This window comes from Leptodactylus fuscus, chromosome 7 (assembly GCF_031893055.1).
Source record: "Leptodactylus fuscus isolate aLepFus1 chromosome 7, aLepFus1.hap2, whole genome shotgun sequence".
NCBI classification, from domain to species: Eukaryota; Metazoa; Chordata; class Amphibia; order Anura; family Leptodactylidae; genus Leptodactylus; species Leptodactylus fuscus.
The window spans coordinates 135128242-135147928 of NC_134271.1; the positions used below are offsets into that span (position 1 = coordinate 135128242).

General features: G+C 40.1%; 2 protein-coding genes across 2 annotated transcripts; both read right to left on the reverse strand.

Moving 5' to 3' along the window:
• Positions 1 to 1104: 1104 nt before the first annotated feature.
• LOC142213370 (cholinesterase-like) lies at positions 1105 to 4826 on the reverse strand. The gene is made up of 3 exons (XM_075281688.1): positions 3331 to 4826; positions 2605 to 2759; positions 1105 to 1112 (listed from the first exon to the last, which is right to left on the reverse strand). Exons 1-3 carry the CDS (start codon positions 4824 to 4826, stop codon positions 1105 to 1107), a joined length of 1659 nt encoding a protein of 552 aa, XP_075137789.1.
• Positions 4827 to 9617: 4791 nt separating this feature from the next.
• Positions 9618 to 14675, reverse strand: LOC142213371 (cholinesterase-like). The gene is made up of 3 exons (XM_075281689.1): positions 13285 to 14675; positions 10719 to 10875; positions 9618 to 9638 (listed from the first exon to the last, which is right to left on the reverse strand). The coding sequence occupies exons 1-3, from the start codon at positions 14673 to 14675 to the stop codon at positions 9618 to 9620; spliced, it is 1569 nt and encodes a 522-aa protein (XP_075137790.1).
• Positions 14676 to 19687: the final 5012 nt, after the last annotated feature.

Here is a 19687-nt window from a genome sequence, read left to right on the forward strand (position 1 = left end):
TCTTCTTTGCTAGACATCCTGTTGCTTACTCTGTTGGCTTTGACTGATAACTCTTGGACTAGGTCTTGGCTTGAGCCATGGAGGCTCCTTGGACTTCACACATTGATCTGGCATGATGAAGGTCATTGGACCGAAACGTCCCTGCTTAACATTGGATCAATTTTTCATGTATACCTAAATACCGTTTTTTCCATGGCGCATCAAACTATGTTACCTTCCCAATAAATGTATTTTTTTATTCATCACTGAATCAAGAGTGTGCAGCAGATAATTTCTTTTTAGGTCTTGGCTTGGAGTTGTTTAGTCTTATATTTCTGATTTGGATTTTACGTTGCTCTTCTGGTTTGACCTGACTTGTGAGTTTGCTGTAATTCTCAATTTAGTCTGCAGTTTCATCTTTCATCTTTAAAGCTATGGTCAAGAACGTCACATGGCAGTATTATATTAGGTGTCAGTGAATGGGGCTACTTATATGACTGTTATTGTGATTTCTATTATAACAGACCATCAAAATATAGGTCATGTTCCATTTTTGTCCATTTTGACGCATCCCTTCATACACTGAAATGTATGGGGGATCCAATCCATGAAGACTAACTAGTGGTCTGATAACCAAGACCATCCGGCCTCGTGGCAAGTTCTGGTGAAGATGTCTAAGTAGCCTTAGACTCTAGAAGCCAGGCCAGTGTAAGATATACTTAGCTTGTTCTACTTTTCCCTGTTAACTACCATTTCTACATTTTTTGGGAATTGTTTTAGGGACAATTTCAGAACGTACTCCCTTGGCCAGCAAATTCACCGGACTTGAACCCAACCTAGAATTTGTGGGATCACGTTGATCGGGTTGTTCGCTCCATGGATGCTCAGCTGCGTAACCTAGCGCAGCTGGCCACGGCATTGGAGTTGGCATGGCTCAATATCCCAGTGACATCATCACAACATCCCACTCTAACGACAGAATGTTTGTTCTGAAGATGAACATTTATAAGATATCTAGGTTTTTATATGTAAATGAAGATACACTTGAATTATTTGGGCGCCTTCTATTTTGTCTCCTCTTCAATACCTCGCATTTAACAGCACAGTTTACTTTAGGATTTTCCTTTATGTATCTGAAAGATATAAGTGTTACAAATATTACAGCATTGAATGTCTTTTCATTGTATATGAGTTATTAATTTATACATTGGTTACAGTGAATATTCTTATAAAACAAGCAATTTGGGGATCTCATTGTCCCAGCATCTCAGCAGCTCGATGGGATGCCATATAATGAGCGTGTTGTTGGTGTTGATGATCCGCCTGCTCCGGCGTTTCGGCAGCCTTCAAGCTGGCCTGCTGTTGAACTCATTCCTCACACTGTGCCTGTGATTGTTCGTGCATCCCAGTAACTCACTGGGATGCCATATAATGATCATGTTGTTGTCACGGATGATCCCCCTCAGCTCCGCTTGAGGAGAACTCTGTGACTTCCGGCTACCTTCATAGCTCTCGCTGTTTTAGAATTTAGAATTAGATTTTCTTTTTCCTGGCAAGTTTAAAAGTAGCAAACTGACAATTTGGATTAAAGGTTTTTTCCCATCCAGTGTATCAGCACTGCCTGGAGCAGATCAAATAATATGCAAATGTGTGTACAGAATGGACTGAGGGTTAGCTGAGTGTTTACATAGAGAGATAATAGACCTGGCTTTATCAGAACCTGACATAAGCTGCTGCAAGAGCAGTGTAATATAGCACGTGAACATAAATTCATAACAGTCCTGAAGCCATGTTATTTACTGGGATAAAAAGTACCCTATGTATTAATCGAGATTACAATCTATCTATGTGCCAAATTTCATTTAAAACCATTCAGCCATTTTTGCGTGATGGTTGGAACAAACACACTAACTTACAAACTTTCACATTTATAATATTAGTAGGATAAAAGGGAGTCAGTAGACCCTACAAATACATGATTGTGTGTCCAAACAACCCAACTTGACAAGTATTTATGTTATTGCAGTGATTCTTAACCAGGGTTTGATTGAACCCTAGGTCCTATGCACGGTTCATTTTGTGTACCAGTAAAAAAAACATATACCTATGTCTTGAATTTGGAAAAAATCATATTTGATTTATCACTAAAGAAGGGTTCGGTGAATGTGCATATGAAACTGGTGGGTTCGGTATCTCAGACAAGGTTAAGAACCACTGTGTTAATGGGATAGGGTTGTGAACAATGAGGATTTGGTATTATAGATTAGAATTGTAGAGATAAGAGGTGAACACAGGGACAATAAATACAAGGGCTAGATTGAACTTTAGAGACCAAGGACAGATGTAAGTCTTGGCCATCTTTTGTTCCAATACAATCCTTGTGGTAGAGAGTTAGTTAGAGGATCTCTCCAGCACAGAACATGGCACAGAACATGGCACAGAACAATACTGAGCTCTATCTATCAACTCTAAGACACAGGTCATGTCACAGTGTTTGCCTAGTCAAAAAACACAATGGAGGAGATTCATCTGAGGACTTGATGTCTCACAGATGTCACCTTCTATACGATATGGCAGAACATGAAATTAGCATAACATAGAATAAAATAATAGATGTCAACCCACCATTTTTTAGTCGTTTGGGGTAGAAGGAATTCCAGAAGTGACATTTTTGACTGTTCCATTTTTGCTCAACAACAATGCGGTCCACTTTCAGAATGGCATAACGTTGTTCTTCAGCCGAATACTGCGGCCAATGAAATTCATCATCACTTGGATTTCTACAATGTATGGAAAACATAAAACAGGCAGATGTTATGGTTAGAAATGCTTAACCAGTATAAGGTAGTACTTCATATTTTATGACAGGTATTGTCTACTTTAGAAAGCCCATTCTCAGATATTTCATTAAGAAATTCTGAGTGTAAAGTGGGTGATCATATATACAGGAATTGCATCTAAAGGGTAGAGTGGAAAGTGGCCACAAAGAATCTCTCTCTCTCTCTCTCTCTCTCTCTACAGTGTAGTTCTTCATTTCTCCTCTGGTGGCGCTGCAGCTTATTACTGGCAGCTTTCCCCACAGGCTACAGCTCATCATGGGAGGTTCAAGCATTAGGATACATTAACTTGTTGTCAAGATGTCTTTCTAAAAATCAGGGATTGTCCCTTTAGTCTCCTGTTTCTTTCCTAACATGTATATTCTAGGTTAGGTCAATGGTTATTAAACAAATAATAGGAATAAAAAATATATATTCCTCTTTAGTTCCATAAGTAATAGTCGTAAGAGATAAATAAATCTGTAGTTAGGAACATCCCTCACTCGTACTATACCACTCCAAGTCAATGACTTACCCTGTTCTTGCAAAGTTGGCCCAGATTTTCATAAGTCTTCTACTAAATACTTGTTCTTGGTTTGAGAATTGATGAGGTAACAGAAGTGGTTTTCCAAATAACATTGACAATTCCGCACCATGTGCAACCCCCATCCACTCCGGAAGTCCTTCATCTGATGGACGCTGATTGTATTCATAAACATAGAGGTTATGTATAGTCTTTGAAACAAAGTTTGCAAAATACTTTGCAGGACACGTAAAAATATTGTCTCTCAGTATCTGCTCCATGGCTTTACGATTCTTCTCAGTGTTTTCTTCATCATCCCAGTCTTTATACAGTAACATCATAGATTCTACAGAGAGATCATCTCCTGGTGGAAAGAAATATCTCAGACCTTCTCTAAGTTCCTCAGTGGTGATTAGACTTTGGTTTCTCACACTAAATCCTGGTGCACCGAACACGGTAAATGGGTTTCCATCATCTTTAGTTATTCCTATCAATATATCGGTATTTCTAATTGAATGTTTCACTAGGTTTTGGGGGAGGTCGGTTAGAAAATCATTATCTATAAGTGGAACAAATACGGTGAGAGATGCCCTTAGATCTTGCTTATCAACTATGTCTTTGGCATCTACGTTTTGTAAACAGGCTATAGTGTCATCATCATCTTCTGTAGGACATTTGAAGAGTTTGGCTAATTGTATGGACAACATCCTCAAACTTTCTTGGGTACCGAATGCCAAGTTTGACATCGGTGTTCCACTTTGTAGAATGGCTCTATTAAAATAAGAATGGCTTCCTGGGCTCATCACATGAAACCCTACACAAGCAGCTCCTGCACTATGTCCAAAAATTGTGATACTGTCCAGATTTCCACCAAAAGCTGCAATATTTTCATGAACCCATTGAAGAGCCAGCCTTTGGTCAAACAAACCAGCATTTCCTGGGGCTTTTGTATTTCCTGATAAAGCTAAGAAACCAAATGCTCCAACTCTGTAGTTCATTGACACTACGATCACATCCTCAGAAGCTGCCAGCACACTTCCATCATACATGTCTGAAGCTGAGCTGCCAAAACTAAACGCTCCTCCATGGATGAACACCATGACATGTGCCGGTTTAGATATGGTTTGTGGAACCCATACATTCAGATTCAGACAGTCTTCACTCATTTCATTTTTGACATTCCACTTATCTGACTCACTGAACTTTACATAAGTATTTTCTTTACTCTGGTAACAAGAGTTTCCATAGGTGGTGGCTTCATAAATGCCTTGCCATGGTGCCCGGGGTTCTGGTTTTTGGAACCGTCTTTCTCCTGTTGGTGCTTCTCCATATGGAATTCCTAGATAGGCTGTGACAGTACGAGATATCACAGACTGTTTTACTCCACTCACTTTCCCCTGCCTTGTTTCTACAATTGTGTCATCTTCTACCATCATATATACTGCAAGCACAGTTAGTATTATAAAACAAATCTTGTTGGTGCAGGACCTCATATTGAAGACCTCCATGTCTTCAATCCTGAAAACATAATTTTAATATTGTGTCATCTTCTGCCATAACATATACAGCAAGTATAGTTAGTTTCGTGAAATAGGTTTTGTTGATGTAGAACCTCATATTTTTGTGGTCCAAGTCTGCAATTTTGTAGACATAATATATTAATATTTATTGCATTTCATGAATTACATATGACTTTATTTAGCCCACACTTTACATATAAAGTATTTGGTTTTCCAAAATAATCCATAACATTTCTTGACCTATTCAATTTCTGGAACTGTAAGAGCTCAGGTAAGTACTTGCTTTTATTGAAGAGATGCAGAGACTTATATTAAGGCAGTGTTCCAAAAATATGTAAATTAGCTATTCCTCAAAAGAAAGTCACAATATAGAAGCTTCATCTGTAGTGAGAAGCAGAACCCACACGAGATGTATCCTAGTCAACTCATCCAGGAAACCTGTACATATGAGCATCTCTACTTTCTTAATGGGTAAGTATAATACTGTGTGTGTGTGTGTGGGAGGGGGGGGGGGGTGCTGAGGAGCATCTAATACAGTATTGGGGATGTACTGAGGAGCATATAATATAGTGTGGAGGGGTGTAAGGAGCATATAATACAGTGTGTGGAGGGCATACCGAGGAGCATATAATAATGTGTGGGGGAGCGTACTGAGGAGCATATAATACTGTGTGTGGGGGGCATACTGAGGAGCATATAATACTGTGTGTGGGGGGGCGTACTGAGGAGCATATAATACAATGTGGGTGGGTATACTGAGGAGCATATAATATTGTGTGGGGGGCATACTGAGGAGCATATAATACAATGTGGGTGGGTGTACTGAGGAGCATATAATACAGTGTGGGAGGTGTACTGAGGAGCATATAATACTGTGTGTGGGAGCGTACTGAGGAGCATATAAAACTGTGTGTGAAGGGTGTACTGAGGAGCATATAATACAATGCGGGTGGGTGTACTGAGGAACATATAATACTGTATGTGGGGGGGCATACTGTGGAGCATATAAAACTGTGGTGGCCTGCTGTCGAGCATATAATACTGTGGAGGGAGCTACTGTGGAGCATATAATCTTAATATTTTTTTAAACTATATTTTGGCCCTCCAGTGGTCTGAGGGACAGTGAACTGGTCCCCTGTTTAAAAAGTCTGAGGACCCCTGGTCTATGGATTGACTGGTATGAGTTTTAATTTATAAGATGTGAATTTAACATATTATTCTCTGTCTCTCTTATTCTCGCCCGACCTACTGCTGTATGTGGAACAGGGGCTTTGGGCCTCCTGAAGTTTAAGGCTTAGTAGCAACTGCACTTTCTAGACCTGCACCTCTAAACCCTATCCGGTTTCTAACATTGATGGCCTAAACTCATGACAGACACAGATCTAATATTGATAATCTATCCTAATATTTTCAATATGCTACTCGCCCTTTTCTTGCCACTAAAATACAAAAAATTATACATATTGCAAGTCCTAAATAAATATATATATATATATATATATATATATATATATATATATATTAATAAGATGAAATAAAAAGTGGAGCTGGAGTCTGTATATAGATCATTCTAGAATGCTCAGACAATAAAAGACCCCAATAGATGTAACAATACCATCAAACATAGTCATGCTAAACCTGGGCATACACATGCAGCAAGAAAACCCCCATATAAGAAACACATAATATCATAGGAACAATAAAGGAGAAAGACTTACAGACCACAGTACTGCACCCCAAGATGTGTTTGACCCTCTTCTTAGTCAGTGAGATGTATATCATAAGGATCGGTAAAACATTTATACATGGCGTTCCATAAACTTAGCCAATAACACTCAACAGCCAGTTGAAAATGACATACCCCTCTAATAAACTAAGACTATGCATGGAAAAACAATAGATATTGTAACCAGTGCAGGTTAACAGGAGAGAGGAGGGAGAGGTGGGGGATTATGAACAATTCGTGACCTGAGTAACACCAATAAATTCATGACATACAAAAAAAACACCAGTACACAAATACCAAAGACAAAGCACTAAACTTGTGAACTCAAGGTGACCGAGGAGAGAAGTGACAATGTGAACTGTGTGTTTGTACCTATATGAGACAATATATAATATATGATAACATCAATGACTCATAATTATATAAGTGTAATAAAAATACTTAGGTGTACCCCGGCAGTCTCTCATGTTCTCTCCAGTCCTATCTACTAGCTGGGAGAGTTGAGCCCTGAACCCCTGGCTACCCTGCTCTGGGTCCTCCTCCTGAGTACTGGCATCACGTAGATCCACACACACAACCCTAGGTCCTTAAGGTACTGGTTCAGAGACCCCATCCTGGCAGTCTCTTGGGGTGGCTCCTGCATTAGCCGCTAGCTGGGAGAGTCCTATTGCATTCCCTACCTCCCCTTTAGCTTCCTTATGTGAGGGCACCTCTGGTTCTGGTACAGGTTTAACCGCCTCCTGTCCTCCCTTCCAGACACACTCTAACCTCGGGCCTATGCCCATTACCTCATGTACTTGTGAGGGTGACAGTTTTGGAAATCGCAGCATGTCAATTATATCTACGGAAACGCCGTCGGCTTCCCCGTAGATATAATGATAACAGAAAATCCGCGAAGAACCGCGATGCCTTCCTGCTGCAAATCGTTCCATGGGGCCTTAGCGTAATTTTTTTTTTTTTTGTATACTATACTATGTCTGGGTGGCCTTGTGGTGCAGGCGTCAACCCTGACTTTTGCTATGTGGAGAGGCACACTGTCCCAACCGTCGGTGTAATAATCTGGGTAGACATTGCATGTGACAGTCGGTCACCCCTGGACGTGGTACCAGGGTTACTACCAGCTCACTGATATGTGCAGGACATCCTGTAGCCACATGTGTTGCCTCTCATGACAAGGGCCTCGAACTGACATTTTTTAGTCTAAGACCCCATGTAGAGAGCCACAGTAAAAAAAACAGTGGAAAAGACTGCAATAGAAGCGTTTCGTATTTTGTAGAGATTTCCTCTGTGGACTTTCTGCCTCTATTATACCTATAAGGAAAATTCCAGTGTTTCTGTAGATATAATGAAGGAAATATTCAATCCCTTAATGGGGCAACACGGTGGCTCAGTGGTTACCACTGCAGCCTTGTAGCGCTGGAGTCCTGGTTTCAAATCCCACCAGGAATGACATCTGCCAGGAGCTTGTATGTTCTACCTGTGTTTGCATGGATTTCCTCCCATTCTTCAAAGACCTACTGATAGGAAAAAAAAAAATATATATATCTATTGTGATCCCTATATGGGGCTCACAATCTACCTTAAAATAAAAGTATTTGATCCCTTGCTGATTTTGTAAGTTTGCCCACTGACAAAGACATGAACAGTCTATAATTTTAAGGGTAGGTTAATTTTAACAGTGAGAGATAGAATATCAAAAATAAAATCCAGAAATTCACATTGTATAAATTTTATAAATGTATTTGCATGTTGCATAGAGAAATAAGTATTTGATCCCTCGGGCAAACAAGACTTAATACTTGGTGGCAAAACCCTTGTTGGTGCGCACAGCAGTCAGACGGTTTTTGTAGTTGATGATGAGGTTTGCACACATGTCAGGAGGAATTTTGGTCTGCTCCTCTTTGCAGATCTTCTCTAAATCATTAAGATTTTGAGGATGTCACTTGGCAACTCGGACCTTTAGCGCCCTCCATAATTTTTCTATGGAGACTGAGTAGGCCACTGCATGACCTTAATGTGCTTCTTTTTGAACCACTCCTTTGTTACCTTGGCTGTATGTTTTGGGTCATTGTCCTGCTGGAAGACCCAGCCACGACCCATTTTTAATGTCCTGGCAGAGGAGAAGGAGGTTTTCACTCAGGATTTTACAGTACATGGCTCCATCCATTTTCCCATTGATGCGGTGAAATAGTCCTGTGCCCTTAGCAGAGAAATACCCCCAAAACATAATGTTTCCACCTCCATGCTCGACAATGGGGACAGTGTTCTTTTGATCATAGGCAGCATTTCACTTCCTCCATACATGGCGAGTTGAGTTAATGCCAAAGAGCTTAATTTTTGTCTCATCTGACCACAGCACCTTCTCAGAATCATCCAGATTGGTCACTTGAGACAAAACTTGAGCTCTTTGGCATTAACTCAGTTCACTGTTTTTGGAGGAAGAGAAATGCTGCCCATGACCTATGACCTTCTCACCCTTACTAATGCCATGCGAAGTTGTTCTTCAATAAAATGACTTACCTGCGGTGCAGCTGATGAAATATACAGTGCTAATTTTACCCTCTCTGTATGGCCGCTCCATCCCAGCCTGTCTCACATTCTCCAAATTCTGAGCAGCCATTAGTCGCTAAAGACATTAGCCACTCCACAGCCCACAGTAAATGCCACGTCTCTTCACAGCCTTCCCAGCCAAGGTGAAAGTTGTAAAACGGTAAGCATGGTGCTGTACCGTAGACTAATCTGCCCCATGGCTATTGTTGTACCTCCCATTGATTTCAATGTGTTCCACGTGGAAAACGGAACCCATTGAAGTCAATGGGAGTCTTTTTATCAGTGCTGAGTTATTGTGCCAGAATCAGCGCCACTTTGGACCCTAACAATAGGAAAAGCAGCTCTAAAGCCAATATATCCATTCAAAGAAGTAAAATAATGTGAAAACAGAGAAGACAAACCTTTATTAGGATATGTTTTATTATATGAGCGAAACTACATTGGAATCATTCCGGAACTTCCTTTGATACTTCAATACTTTGAATTCAATAGCACAGGTTACTTTAGGAAGTTTCTTCACGTATCTACAACCAGAAAGAAATGAGTGTCAAACTTATTACGAGATTGGATGTAATTTTATGGTATGAAGTTTATATTATAAAGCTCCTTATAGAACAAAAGATATTTGTGTATTTCACATGGTAGATGGAGGTCTTTGGTGCAGATATTATATTGGAACCCAAGGGCTTCAAGTTACTCCTCAGGGGTGGTCAACTTAGCAATTGCCGCTACATCTAGAGTCCACACGTTAAATCCATCTTCCATATAAGTGGAGAAATGACAGTACAGATGACGTCAGCCTTAGAGCTTATTAATGATATAAAGACTCCATTGACCATGTTCCCCTGTTTTGGTATGTCCTACCCACCGTGTCAGTAATGGCAGAACCCCTTTAAGTATATTCAGCTGATTGTATCTTTCTAGTCCATAACAGAGCCAATGTTGCTAATATAGACAGGTTAGGAAATGATATTGATTGGGGTTGATGATCTAGTAGAAGAACAGTCAGAACCGTCCAGCTCTGTCTGATGTCCCCAACACAAGTCTGGATGAGGAGTTCATAGAATAGTCATAATTTTGGGCACTATAATATTGTTCAATAAGGACATGTTTGAGGAAAGGAAACTTTGAACGGAGTACGTATTATATAAGAGAGTCAGTAGATCCTACAAATATATAATAGTGTGACCAAGCAGCCCAAATTTAGCGACTTTATATACATGGAGGGGATGGAGTAGTGGACAATGAGGAAAAGATATTATAAATGAGAATTCTAAAGAAAAGAGGTGAACAGAGGGATAATAAATCCAACACTTAGGCTGAACTTTTTGGGACCGAGGGCAGAGATAAATCTTATCTCTCCTTTGTTCCAAGACAATGTTGGAGATAGAGTTTGTTGGTGGATTGTACAACACGTAATATATGTGCTAAGTCCTATCTATATATGACTGAAGTCATCTCAATATGTTTGCCTGTTGGATATAAGGACTTGATGTCTCAAGGACCACCACTACCAATGTCATCTTCTACACGATATGAAAATTAGGCATAGCCTACAAGTCACTTTCTATTACGCTTTATAAGATAAAATATTTTCTACCCACCAATTTTTGCTCCAGTTTGGGGTAGAAGGAATTCCAGAACTGACATTTTTGACTGTTCCATTTTTGCTTAACATCAATGCGATCCACTTTCAGAACGGCGTAACGTTGTTCTTCAGCCGAATACTGGGGCCAATGAAATTCATCATCACTTGGATTTCTACAAAGTACGGAAAACATAAAAGAAAGAGATCTTTATTTAATCCTAGAAATGGTTAATAAAGCTCCAGGTTGTTCCTGATACTTCCTGACATAACATTTTTGCGTAATGCATAAAACCCATTCTTATCTACTCTTTTAGTGTGTTAAAACAGGGGGGTATTATAATGTGAAAGGGTCACTATCAGGGGTCATTAAAGCCCAGGGATTTCGAGGGGGCATTATACAGTGTCAGGGCCACTAAAGGCATTCTACAGTTTAAAGATGCAAAGAGACAGATTCTAGGTGTTGAAAACTGTCATGCTACATGAGAAAACTAATGCTACTATCTCGGATATTAACCAACTTTTTGATAACATTTGGGCTACTTTGGTTACTAGGCCTGGTATCCCAGATCCGCCACACGGTCTCCATCTCCGATTGGGTGGTCAGATTGAATATACCTTTAGATACCCCCCTCATAAGCAGGGCCCCCCTCTCCATTCTTCATTATCCCTTTACACCCTAGCGCTACACACTCTCCCATTGTTCCGTCCTATGTTAGTTTACGATTTTGGTAATTTTTTTTATTCTTCCTCTTTCCACTATGTCCATGCAGCTTAAAGAGGACCTTTCATCGATTGGGGCACAGGAAGTTCCATATACTGCTGGAAAGCTGACAGTACGCTGAATTCAGTGCACTGTCGGCTTTCCCGATCTGTGCCCTGGGTAAAGTGCCATTGGTCCCGGTACAGTAGTGCTTTATAGTCAGAAGGGCGTTTCTGACAGTTAGCCAGGGATGCCCTTCTTCCCAGCAGCACCTATCGCGCTGTACAGTGTGAGTGGGGAGGAACGCCCCCTCCTGATAATACTCGTCTATGGACGAGCTGTGTAAGCAGAGGGAGGGGGCGTTCCTCCCCGCTCACACAGTACAGTGCGATAGGTGCTGCTGGGAAGAAGGGCATCCCTGGCTAACTGTCAGAAACGCCCTTCTGACACTAAAGCGCTACGGTACCGGGACCGATAGCGCTTTACCCAGGGTACAGATCGGGAAAGCCGACAGTGCGCTGAACTCAGCGCACTGTCAGCTTTCCAGCAGTATATAAAACTGCCTGTGCCCGATCTGATGAAAGGTCCTCTTTAAGTGTGCAGGTTTCTAATTTTATATCTCCTATGTCTTCCTTTTTTTGACCTGTATTTTACTTTTGTCTTGATGTATATTTTACTGTTTTGAAACATTTCAAAAATTCTTTTGAAACTAAAAAGTCTCAGTTAAAAGATTGGGGGGATCCTATGCAAAAGAACATAATTTTTTGGCAGATTGGGTAACCTAGTTGATAAGGTTGGCTAAAGACATAAACTCCATCAAGTCAAAGCTATAAAACTACGAAGTTGATCCAGAAAAAGGCAAAAAAAAAAAAAAAACAACCCAAAAATGTGAATGGCAATCACCCAATCAGTATTAAAAAAAAATCACAAAAATTTCTAGTTCCCAGAGCATTATTTTAACATTAACATGATATTTTTTCTTGTGAGAAATCCAGGCCCATCTTTAACTTGTTCTTATCAGCAATCACCACATCTTCGGGCAATGACTTCCAAAAATTTCACCGGTCTTACAATAAAGACCAAATGAATGGTCAATGTGTTATTCAGGTTTTTCCCAGATAGCACATGGATCCATTCATTTCTATGGGCCTGTAAACAAGACTGTGAATTACACAGTCCTGTGTGCGGGGCAACAGTCCGGGCCACAAATAATGGAACAGGTCCTATTCCTGTCCGATTTTGCGGTCCAGCTTCCATGACTCCTATTCATTGACTGAAAGGGGCCTCGCAAGCATGGCCAGTGAACAGACAACACTCAAATGGCATCATTCATGGCAGCCGGTTAGCATACGGTCGTGACCAACCTTAAGAGACAGTTTTGCTCATTGTATATTGCTCATTATCTTTTGTTTGTATCCAATTCATTGCTTGTCATTGTAACCAACTAACTAGTGATATTGGTTTTAAATTGTATGTCCTGCCTTAATATAACAATGTATAATAAAACATTATATAACATGGGTGGCTGGCGCTTTGCCCTATCATATTCCCAGCAACAACAAACTACCATGTAGGAGTCTGAGTCATGGAAACATAGAAGTCCCAGAAAATATTTGAAATGTATGTGAAATCGGAACCTCCATTTAGCCTGACCCAGCCTGACCCCTGGTTGTAATGTGAAGACAATCCTGGGATCCCGGAGCAAGTGAAACAGATAAGATTAGTTGTCTTCTGCTGCTCTGTTAACTGTTTCTTATGTAGTGTTTATTGGTGAATGGGTTGACCCTGACAACCAATAAAATCAACATTACAGCCGAAAGCTAAATAAATCTACGGATAGGAACATCCCTCACTTGCACTATACCATTACAGTATGACTTACCCTGTTCTTGCAAAGTTGGCCCAGATTTTCATAAGTCTTCTACTAAACACTTGTTCTTGGTTTGAAAATTGTTGAGATAAAATAAGTGGTTTTCCAAATAACATTGCCACTTCTGCACCATGGGCGACCCCCATCCACTCTGGAAGTCCTTCATTTGATGGACGATGATCATATTCGTAAACGTATAGGTTATTTTTAGCCTTTGCAACAAAATGTGCAAAATATTTTGAAGGACACATAAAATTATTGTCTCTCAGTATCTGCTCCATGGCTTTACGATTCTTCTCAGTGTTTTTTTCATCATCCCAGTCTACATATAGTAACATCATAGATTCTACAGAGAGATCATCTCCTGGTGGGAAGAAATATCTCAGACCTTCTTTAAGTTCCTCCATAGTAATTAGACTTTCATTTTTTACACTAAATCCTGGTGCACCGAACACTGGCAATGGGTTACTGTCATCTTTAGTTACACCTATCAAAATATCAGTATTCATGGCTGACTGTTTTACTAGGTTGTGGGGGATGTCAGTTATAAAATCATTATCCAAAGCTGGAACAAAATTGGACAGGGTTTGCTTATCAACTATGTCTTTGGCATCTACTTTTTGTAAGCAGGCTATAGAGGCATCATCCTCTTCTGTAGGACAGTTGAGGAGTTTGGCTAATTGTATGGAAGACCTCCTCGACCTTTCATGAGAATTGAATGCCCAGTTTGCTGGTGGTGCTCCACTTTGAGGAATTGCTCTTTTAAAATAAGAATGGCTTCCTGGGCTCATCACATGATACCCTACAGAAGCAGCTCCGGCACTATGTCCAAAAATTGTGATACTGTCCGGATTTCCACCAAAAGCTGCAATATTGTCATGAACCCATTGAAGAGCCAGCCTTTGGTCAAACAAACCAGCATTTCCTGGAGCTTTAGTATTTCCTGATAAAGCTAAGAAACCAAATGCTCCAACTCTGTAGTTCATTGACACTACGATGACTTCCTCAGAAGCTGCCAGCACACTTCCATCATATGCATCTAAAGAGGAACTACCAGAATTAAACCCTCCTCCATGGATGAACACCATGACGTGTGCTGGTTTAGACATGGGTTGTGGAACCCATACATTCAGATTCAGACAGTCCTCACTCATTTCAATTTTGCCAATTCCCATATCTGTCCCAGTTATCTCACCATAGGAATCATCTTTACTCTGAAAGCAAGATTTTCCATACATGGTGGCTTTGTAAACTCCATGCCATGGTGCCCGGGGTTCTGGTTTTTTGAACCTTTTTTCTCCTGTTGGTGCTTCTCCATATGGAATTCCTAGATAGGCTGTGACAGTACGAGACATCACAGACTGCTTTATTCCACTCACTTTCCCCTGCCTTGTTTCTAACATAGTGTCATCTTCTGCCGTAATATATACAGCAAGTATAGTTAGTATTACGAAACAGGTTTTGTTGATGTAGAACCTCATATTTTTGTGCTCCAAGTCTGCACTTATGAAAACATAATATATTAATATTTATTAAATTTTTCACGCACATATAAATTATTTCTTCCAAAATACTTTAACTTAACCCCTTAAGGACACAGCCCAAAAGTGCCTTAAGGACCAGGCCTCTTTTTTCAAAACTGACATGTGTCACTTTAAATGCTAATAACTTCGAGACGGTTTAACTTACACAAGTGATTTTGAGATTGTTTTCTCATAACACATTATACTTCATGTAATGTTCATTTTTATATTTACTTATAAAAAATAGTAAATTTGTTGGAAATTTGGAAAAAATTGCAATTTTCAAAATGTGAAATTCTCTGCTTTTCAGGCAGATAGTCATACCACCCACATACATGAATAAATATTATCTCCCATATCTCTGCTTTATATTGGCATCATCTTTTGATTGTCTTTTAATTTATTTTGGACATTACAAGGCTTACAAGTGTAACAGCGATTTTCCAGATTTACAAGAAAATTCTCCAAACGACTTTAGTTCTGAAAGGAATTATAAAGGCCTGCATAATAGAACTCCCCCCAAATCACCCCATTTTCAAAACTACACCCCTAAAATAATTCAAAACAAAACAGCATTTGGGATGTTTGTTAACCCTTTAAGCATTTCATAAGAATAAAAATAATATGGAGGTGAAATCTAGACATTTCATTTTTTTTTCACTAATACATTCATTTAGACCTAAAATTATCACATTCACAAAGTGTTAAAGTAGACAATGCATCTGATAGTTTGTTAAGAAATTTCTCCCGTGCACAGAAATACCTCACATGTGGGTGTAAACTGATTTTTGGGCACACGGCAGTGCATGGAAGGGAAGGAGCAACACAGGGGATATGAAAAGCAGATTGTGCTGGAATAGTTTTCAGGCGCCATGTCTCATTTGCAGAGCCCTTAGAGGACCAAAACAATGGAAACCTCCCAAAAATGACCCCATTTTGGAAACTACACCCCTCACAGAACTCGTCAAGGGATAGAGTGAGCATTTTGACACTATAGCCGTTTCACAGATTTTACTAACCTTGGGATGTGTAAGCGAAAAATTACTGAAATGTCCCTTTATCCCCAAAGTTTTCATTTTCACAAGGGGTTAAAGGAGAAAAAGCCCCCCACAGTTTGTTAAACAATTTCTCCTGAACATGGCAATACCCCATATGTGGTTGTGATCTGCTGTATGGGGACATGGCGGGGCTTGGAATGGAAAGGGCGCTATTTGGCTTTTGGAGATTTAGATGTTTGGAATCTGAACGCCATGTCAGTTTGTAGAGCCTGTAAGGTACCAGAAAAGTGGAATTGCCAAAGAGTGACCCCATTTTGTAAACTGCACCCCTGAAAGAATTTACCAGGTGTGTAGTGAGTATTAGTATAGCAGGCGGGAATGTACAGCGGACAGTGAAAAGTGAATATATAAGCTGTGCGGAGAACATTGCCAACACCAAATTCCCTACTATGTCCCAGTAGCTCCTATGATTGGAGGGGTCACTCTGGGGTCACTTCTGGTGTCTTTTCCCCTGTAAGCAGTAAATTTGGGGTGTCCCCTGATATTCGCTTGCACAGCTTATACATTCCCTTCCTGCTGCAGCCAGTTGTATTCTAATGATTTGGTGATTTGTTTTTTTTTTTTTGTCCTCACATTATTAGATGCTATATTTTTCTTTATTTTGACGGGTGACTTGGCTGCAGAGTGAACGCTGTAAAAACAAAGCCCATAAGAAAGTCACACAAATGCAGTTTTTCTCTAATTCTCTTTTTTTTTTTTTTTTTTTTTCTAGCTTCCCAGAACATTATACAGAATAATAAATGGTACCATTATGAAGAACAATTTGTCCCTCAAAGATTAAGCCTTCAAGTTATGGACACCATGTAATGCTCTCTTTTTCCTGCGGTGGCACTGTAGGACACTGAACACCTGAGTCAAGGTTTCCTTACAGAGTACAAATGGTCATTGGTGGTCCTGACATCTGGACACCCTGTGGTCAGTTTATTTTTTAGGAATCCTTTTAAGAAAGTTACTTCTCTCAGCTCATAATGTAGAGCCTCAAAAATATCCAGAAATGTATATAACACCACCTAGTATATATACAGTAATGTAAGTCTGCCACTCACCCATTCCTTGACGGCCTGTGTTATGGCTTTTATTTGACAGTATCAGTAACTTTACTTTGACTTTGATGTTTTGAGGGTAAGAATTGCTATGAAATAGATCAAATATTAACAGAAATCAATAAAACCATCCTGTAGATTACCGTGAATTTCCCTTTACTTTAAAATGTTAAATAAGGACATGACTTTTGGTCTGTGATATCTATTTCATAATACTTCAGATATAGTATTGATATATTGGGTTTTAGGAAGATGTAGGCACCTTGTCACTATATGAGGGGTTGATTGGTAAGGTCTTCGCACTCTACAACTACACGGTGCCTACATATAGCACAGAAGGAAACGTTTGACCATTGTCTAGTGTGAGGATCCACCACACAACTCCATATATCTCAGATTCCTGTATCCAGTATTCCTAGTGTTATATCCTCACCCATTCATACTCCTGCGCTGTCCTCTGGCTTCATTGTATGGTGCAACATGCATGTCTGCTCATGGTTACCTGCTTCCGGACTCTTGTCATTTTGTGTTGGCACTATTAGGGTTAACTATTGTGTGCTTATGATTGACAGCTTATCTGCCAATCAATCCTGGGACTGGTTCTGGACTTCCTTAACCCCTTAAGGACCAGGCCATTTTTTGGTTTCGCATTTTCGTTTTTCCCTCCTCACATTTCAAGAGCCATAACTTTTTCATTTTTCAGTTCACAGAGTCACATGATGGCTTATTGTTTGCGGGACAAATTGTACTTTGTAATGGCACCATTCAATATGCTGTGCAATGTACTGGGAAGCTGGAACAAAATTCAGAATGAGGTGCAATTGGAGAAAAAATGCATTTGCGCCATTTTCTTATGGGTTTAATTTTTACAGCGTTCACTGTTTGGTACAAATGACATGTTACCTGTGTTCTACGTGTCAGTACGAACGCGGTGATACCAAATTTATATAGTATTTGAAATGTTTTGATACTTTAAAAAAAATGATAAACTTTGCAAAATAGAAAAAAAAATTTGTGTCATCATGTTCTAACACCTGTAACTTTTTCATATTTCCATATATGGAGCTGGTTGTGGTGTCTTTTTATGCGGGACAAGATGACGTTTCTATTGATACCATTTGGGGAAAGATCTGATGGTTTGATCACTTTTTATTAAATTTTTTATAGGAGGCAAAGTGTTGAAAAAAACGCTTTTTGGCTGTTTTTATTTTTTTTGCCGCTACGCCGTTCGCAGTACGGGATAAATGTTTTAATATTCTAATAGTTCGGGCATTTTGGAGCGCGGGGATACCTAATATGTTTATGTTTAATGTTCTTTAAGTACTTTTATAGCTAATCTAGGGAAAGGGGGGTGATTTGAACTTTTATATTTTTTTTATTTTTTTAATACTTTTAAAAACTTTTTTTTTCTTCTGTTACATTTATGATCAGACCCCTTAGGTACCTTGAAACCTAGGGGGTCTGATCGCTCATACTATTCACTGCAATACTACAGTACTGCAGTGAATAGCAGAATCGCAGCACTTCTATTAGACGCTGCCTCTGGCATCGTCTAATAGATCTAGTGCAGAGACAAGCCTGGAAGCCTTCAATAGGCTTCCGGCTGTCATAGCAACCGATCACCGCCCTCATGTGACGTTCAGGAGGGCGGCGATCGGAGAAACATGGCGGCGCCCATGCCGCCTGCGCTGTTTACACGCTGCGGTCGCGTTTGACCGCAGTGTGTAAAGGGTTAACAGCAGCGATCGGCTCGGGCACCGACCGCTGCTGTTAGTGGCAGGTCCTGGCTGTATTATACAGCCGGCATCTGCCGTGTATGGAGCGAGCTCAGCGTGTGAGCTCGCTCTATACATCCCCATGCAACCCATGACGTACAGTTACGTCAAGGGTCGCTAAGGGGTTAAACTGGCCATCAGTCCATACATGGTTGCTGGCTATTGTGTCTCTCACCTTGCTAAGCGTTTTTTCTTGCTCTTGTATTGTATTTACCGAGCTCTGAATTTTGGCTTTTTTGACTACTCTTTTGGATTGCGATTTGGTACTGTTTTTCTCTCTAGTTTGACCTTTGGCTTGCTGACTCCTCTTCTTTGTAGTGTTGTCTTGTCCTGTTCTGTGTATCACTTATCTAGAGTAGGGTTTGTCCTCCAGTTTTCCCTGTCATTAGGACAGTTGTGGCAAATAGTTAGGGACACGGGTTGGCCTAGGTTTAGGACTCACTGTCTCTATCTTCCCTTACCCTAGCATCTGTTATTTGGAATTGCCTTCGGGCATTTCTAATACCTGGATTCTTACTTTTCATAAACTTTGAATATTACTATAATCATATTGCATGTTACTATAGATAAATAAACCAGTTGCATCCAGTGTTCTTTCTCGGTCCTCTTCTGGCCTCCTGTGGGACATCATGTGCACCGGTCCTGTGATTGGTCCTCAGTGGTGAATCTAGGTACATTACACCAGCCAGGAGGCCAGAAGAGGTCAGAACAGGAGTGGGAGAGTGTTGGACACAGCCAGAAGACCCAGAAGAGGTGAGATAAGGTGAATATAACTGTTATTTTATCACACCTCCCCTGAGACCCCACCTATTATAACCTGGGTCTAAAGAGACAACAGAGTATAACCATTTCGCTTCCAGTTCTTTCTGAACAAGTTTGGAGTGAAACAAACCAGAAGGTCTACTCATCTGAAGAGAAATGAATCTTTGGAGATAAATACTACAAGTGTTGCCTATGTACAATCAAGAGATATTAAGCAAATGTCTTTTTTTGAAAGATTTGCTGGTACGAGGAGG

Coding starts and splice junctions, on each gene's coding strand:
- LOC142213370 (XM_075281688.1), bottom strand. CDS start 4,826: ATGGAGGTCTTCAATATGAGGTCCTGCACCAACAAGATTTGTTTTATA. Junction 2,760..3,330: donor GCCAACTTTGCAAGAACAGG/GTAAGTCATTGA, acceptor CATACATTGTAG/AAATCCAAGTGATGATGAAT.
- LOC142213371 (XM_075281689.1), bottom strand. CDS start 14,675: ATGTTAGAAACAAGGCAGGGGAAAGTGAGTGGAATAAAGCAGTCTGTG. Junction 10,876..13,284: donor GCCAACTTTGCAAGAACAGG/GTAAGTCATACT, acceptor CGTACTTTGTAG/AAATCCAAGTGATGATGAAT. Junction 9,639..10,718: donor CCAAACTGGAGCAAAAATTG/GTGGGTAGAAAA, acceptor TTCTGGTTGTAG/ATACGTGAAGAAACTTCCTA.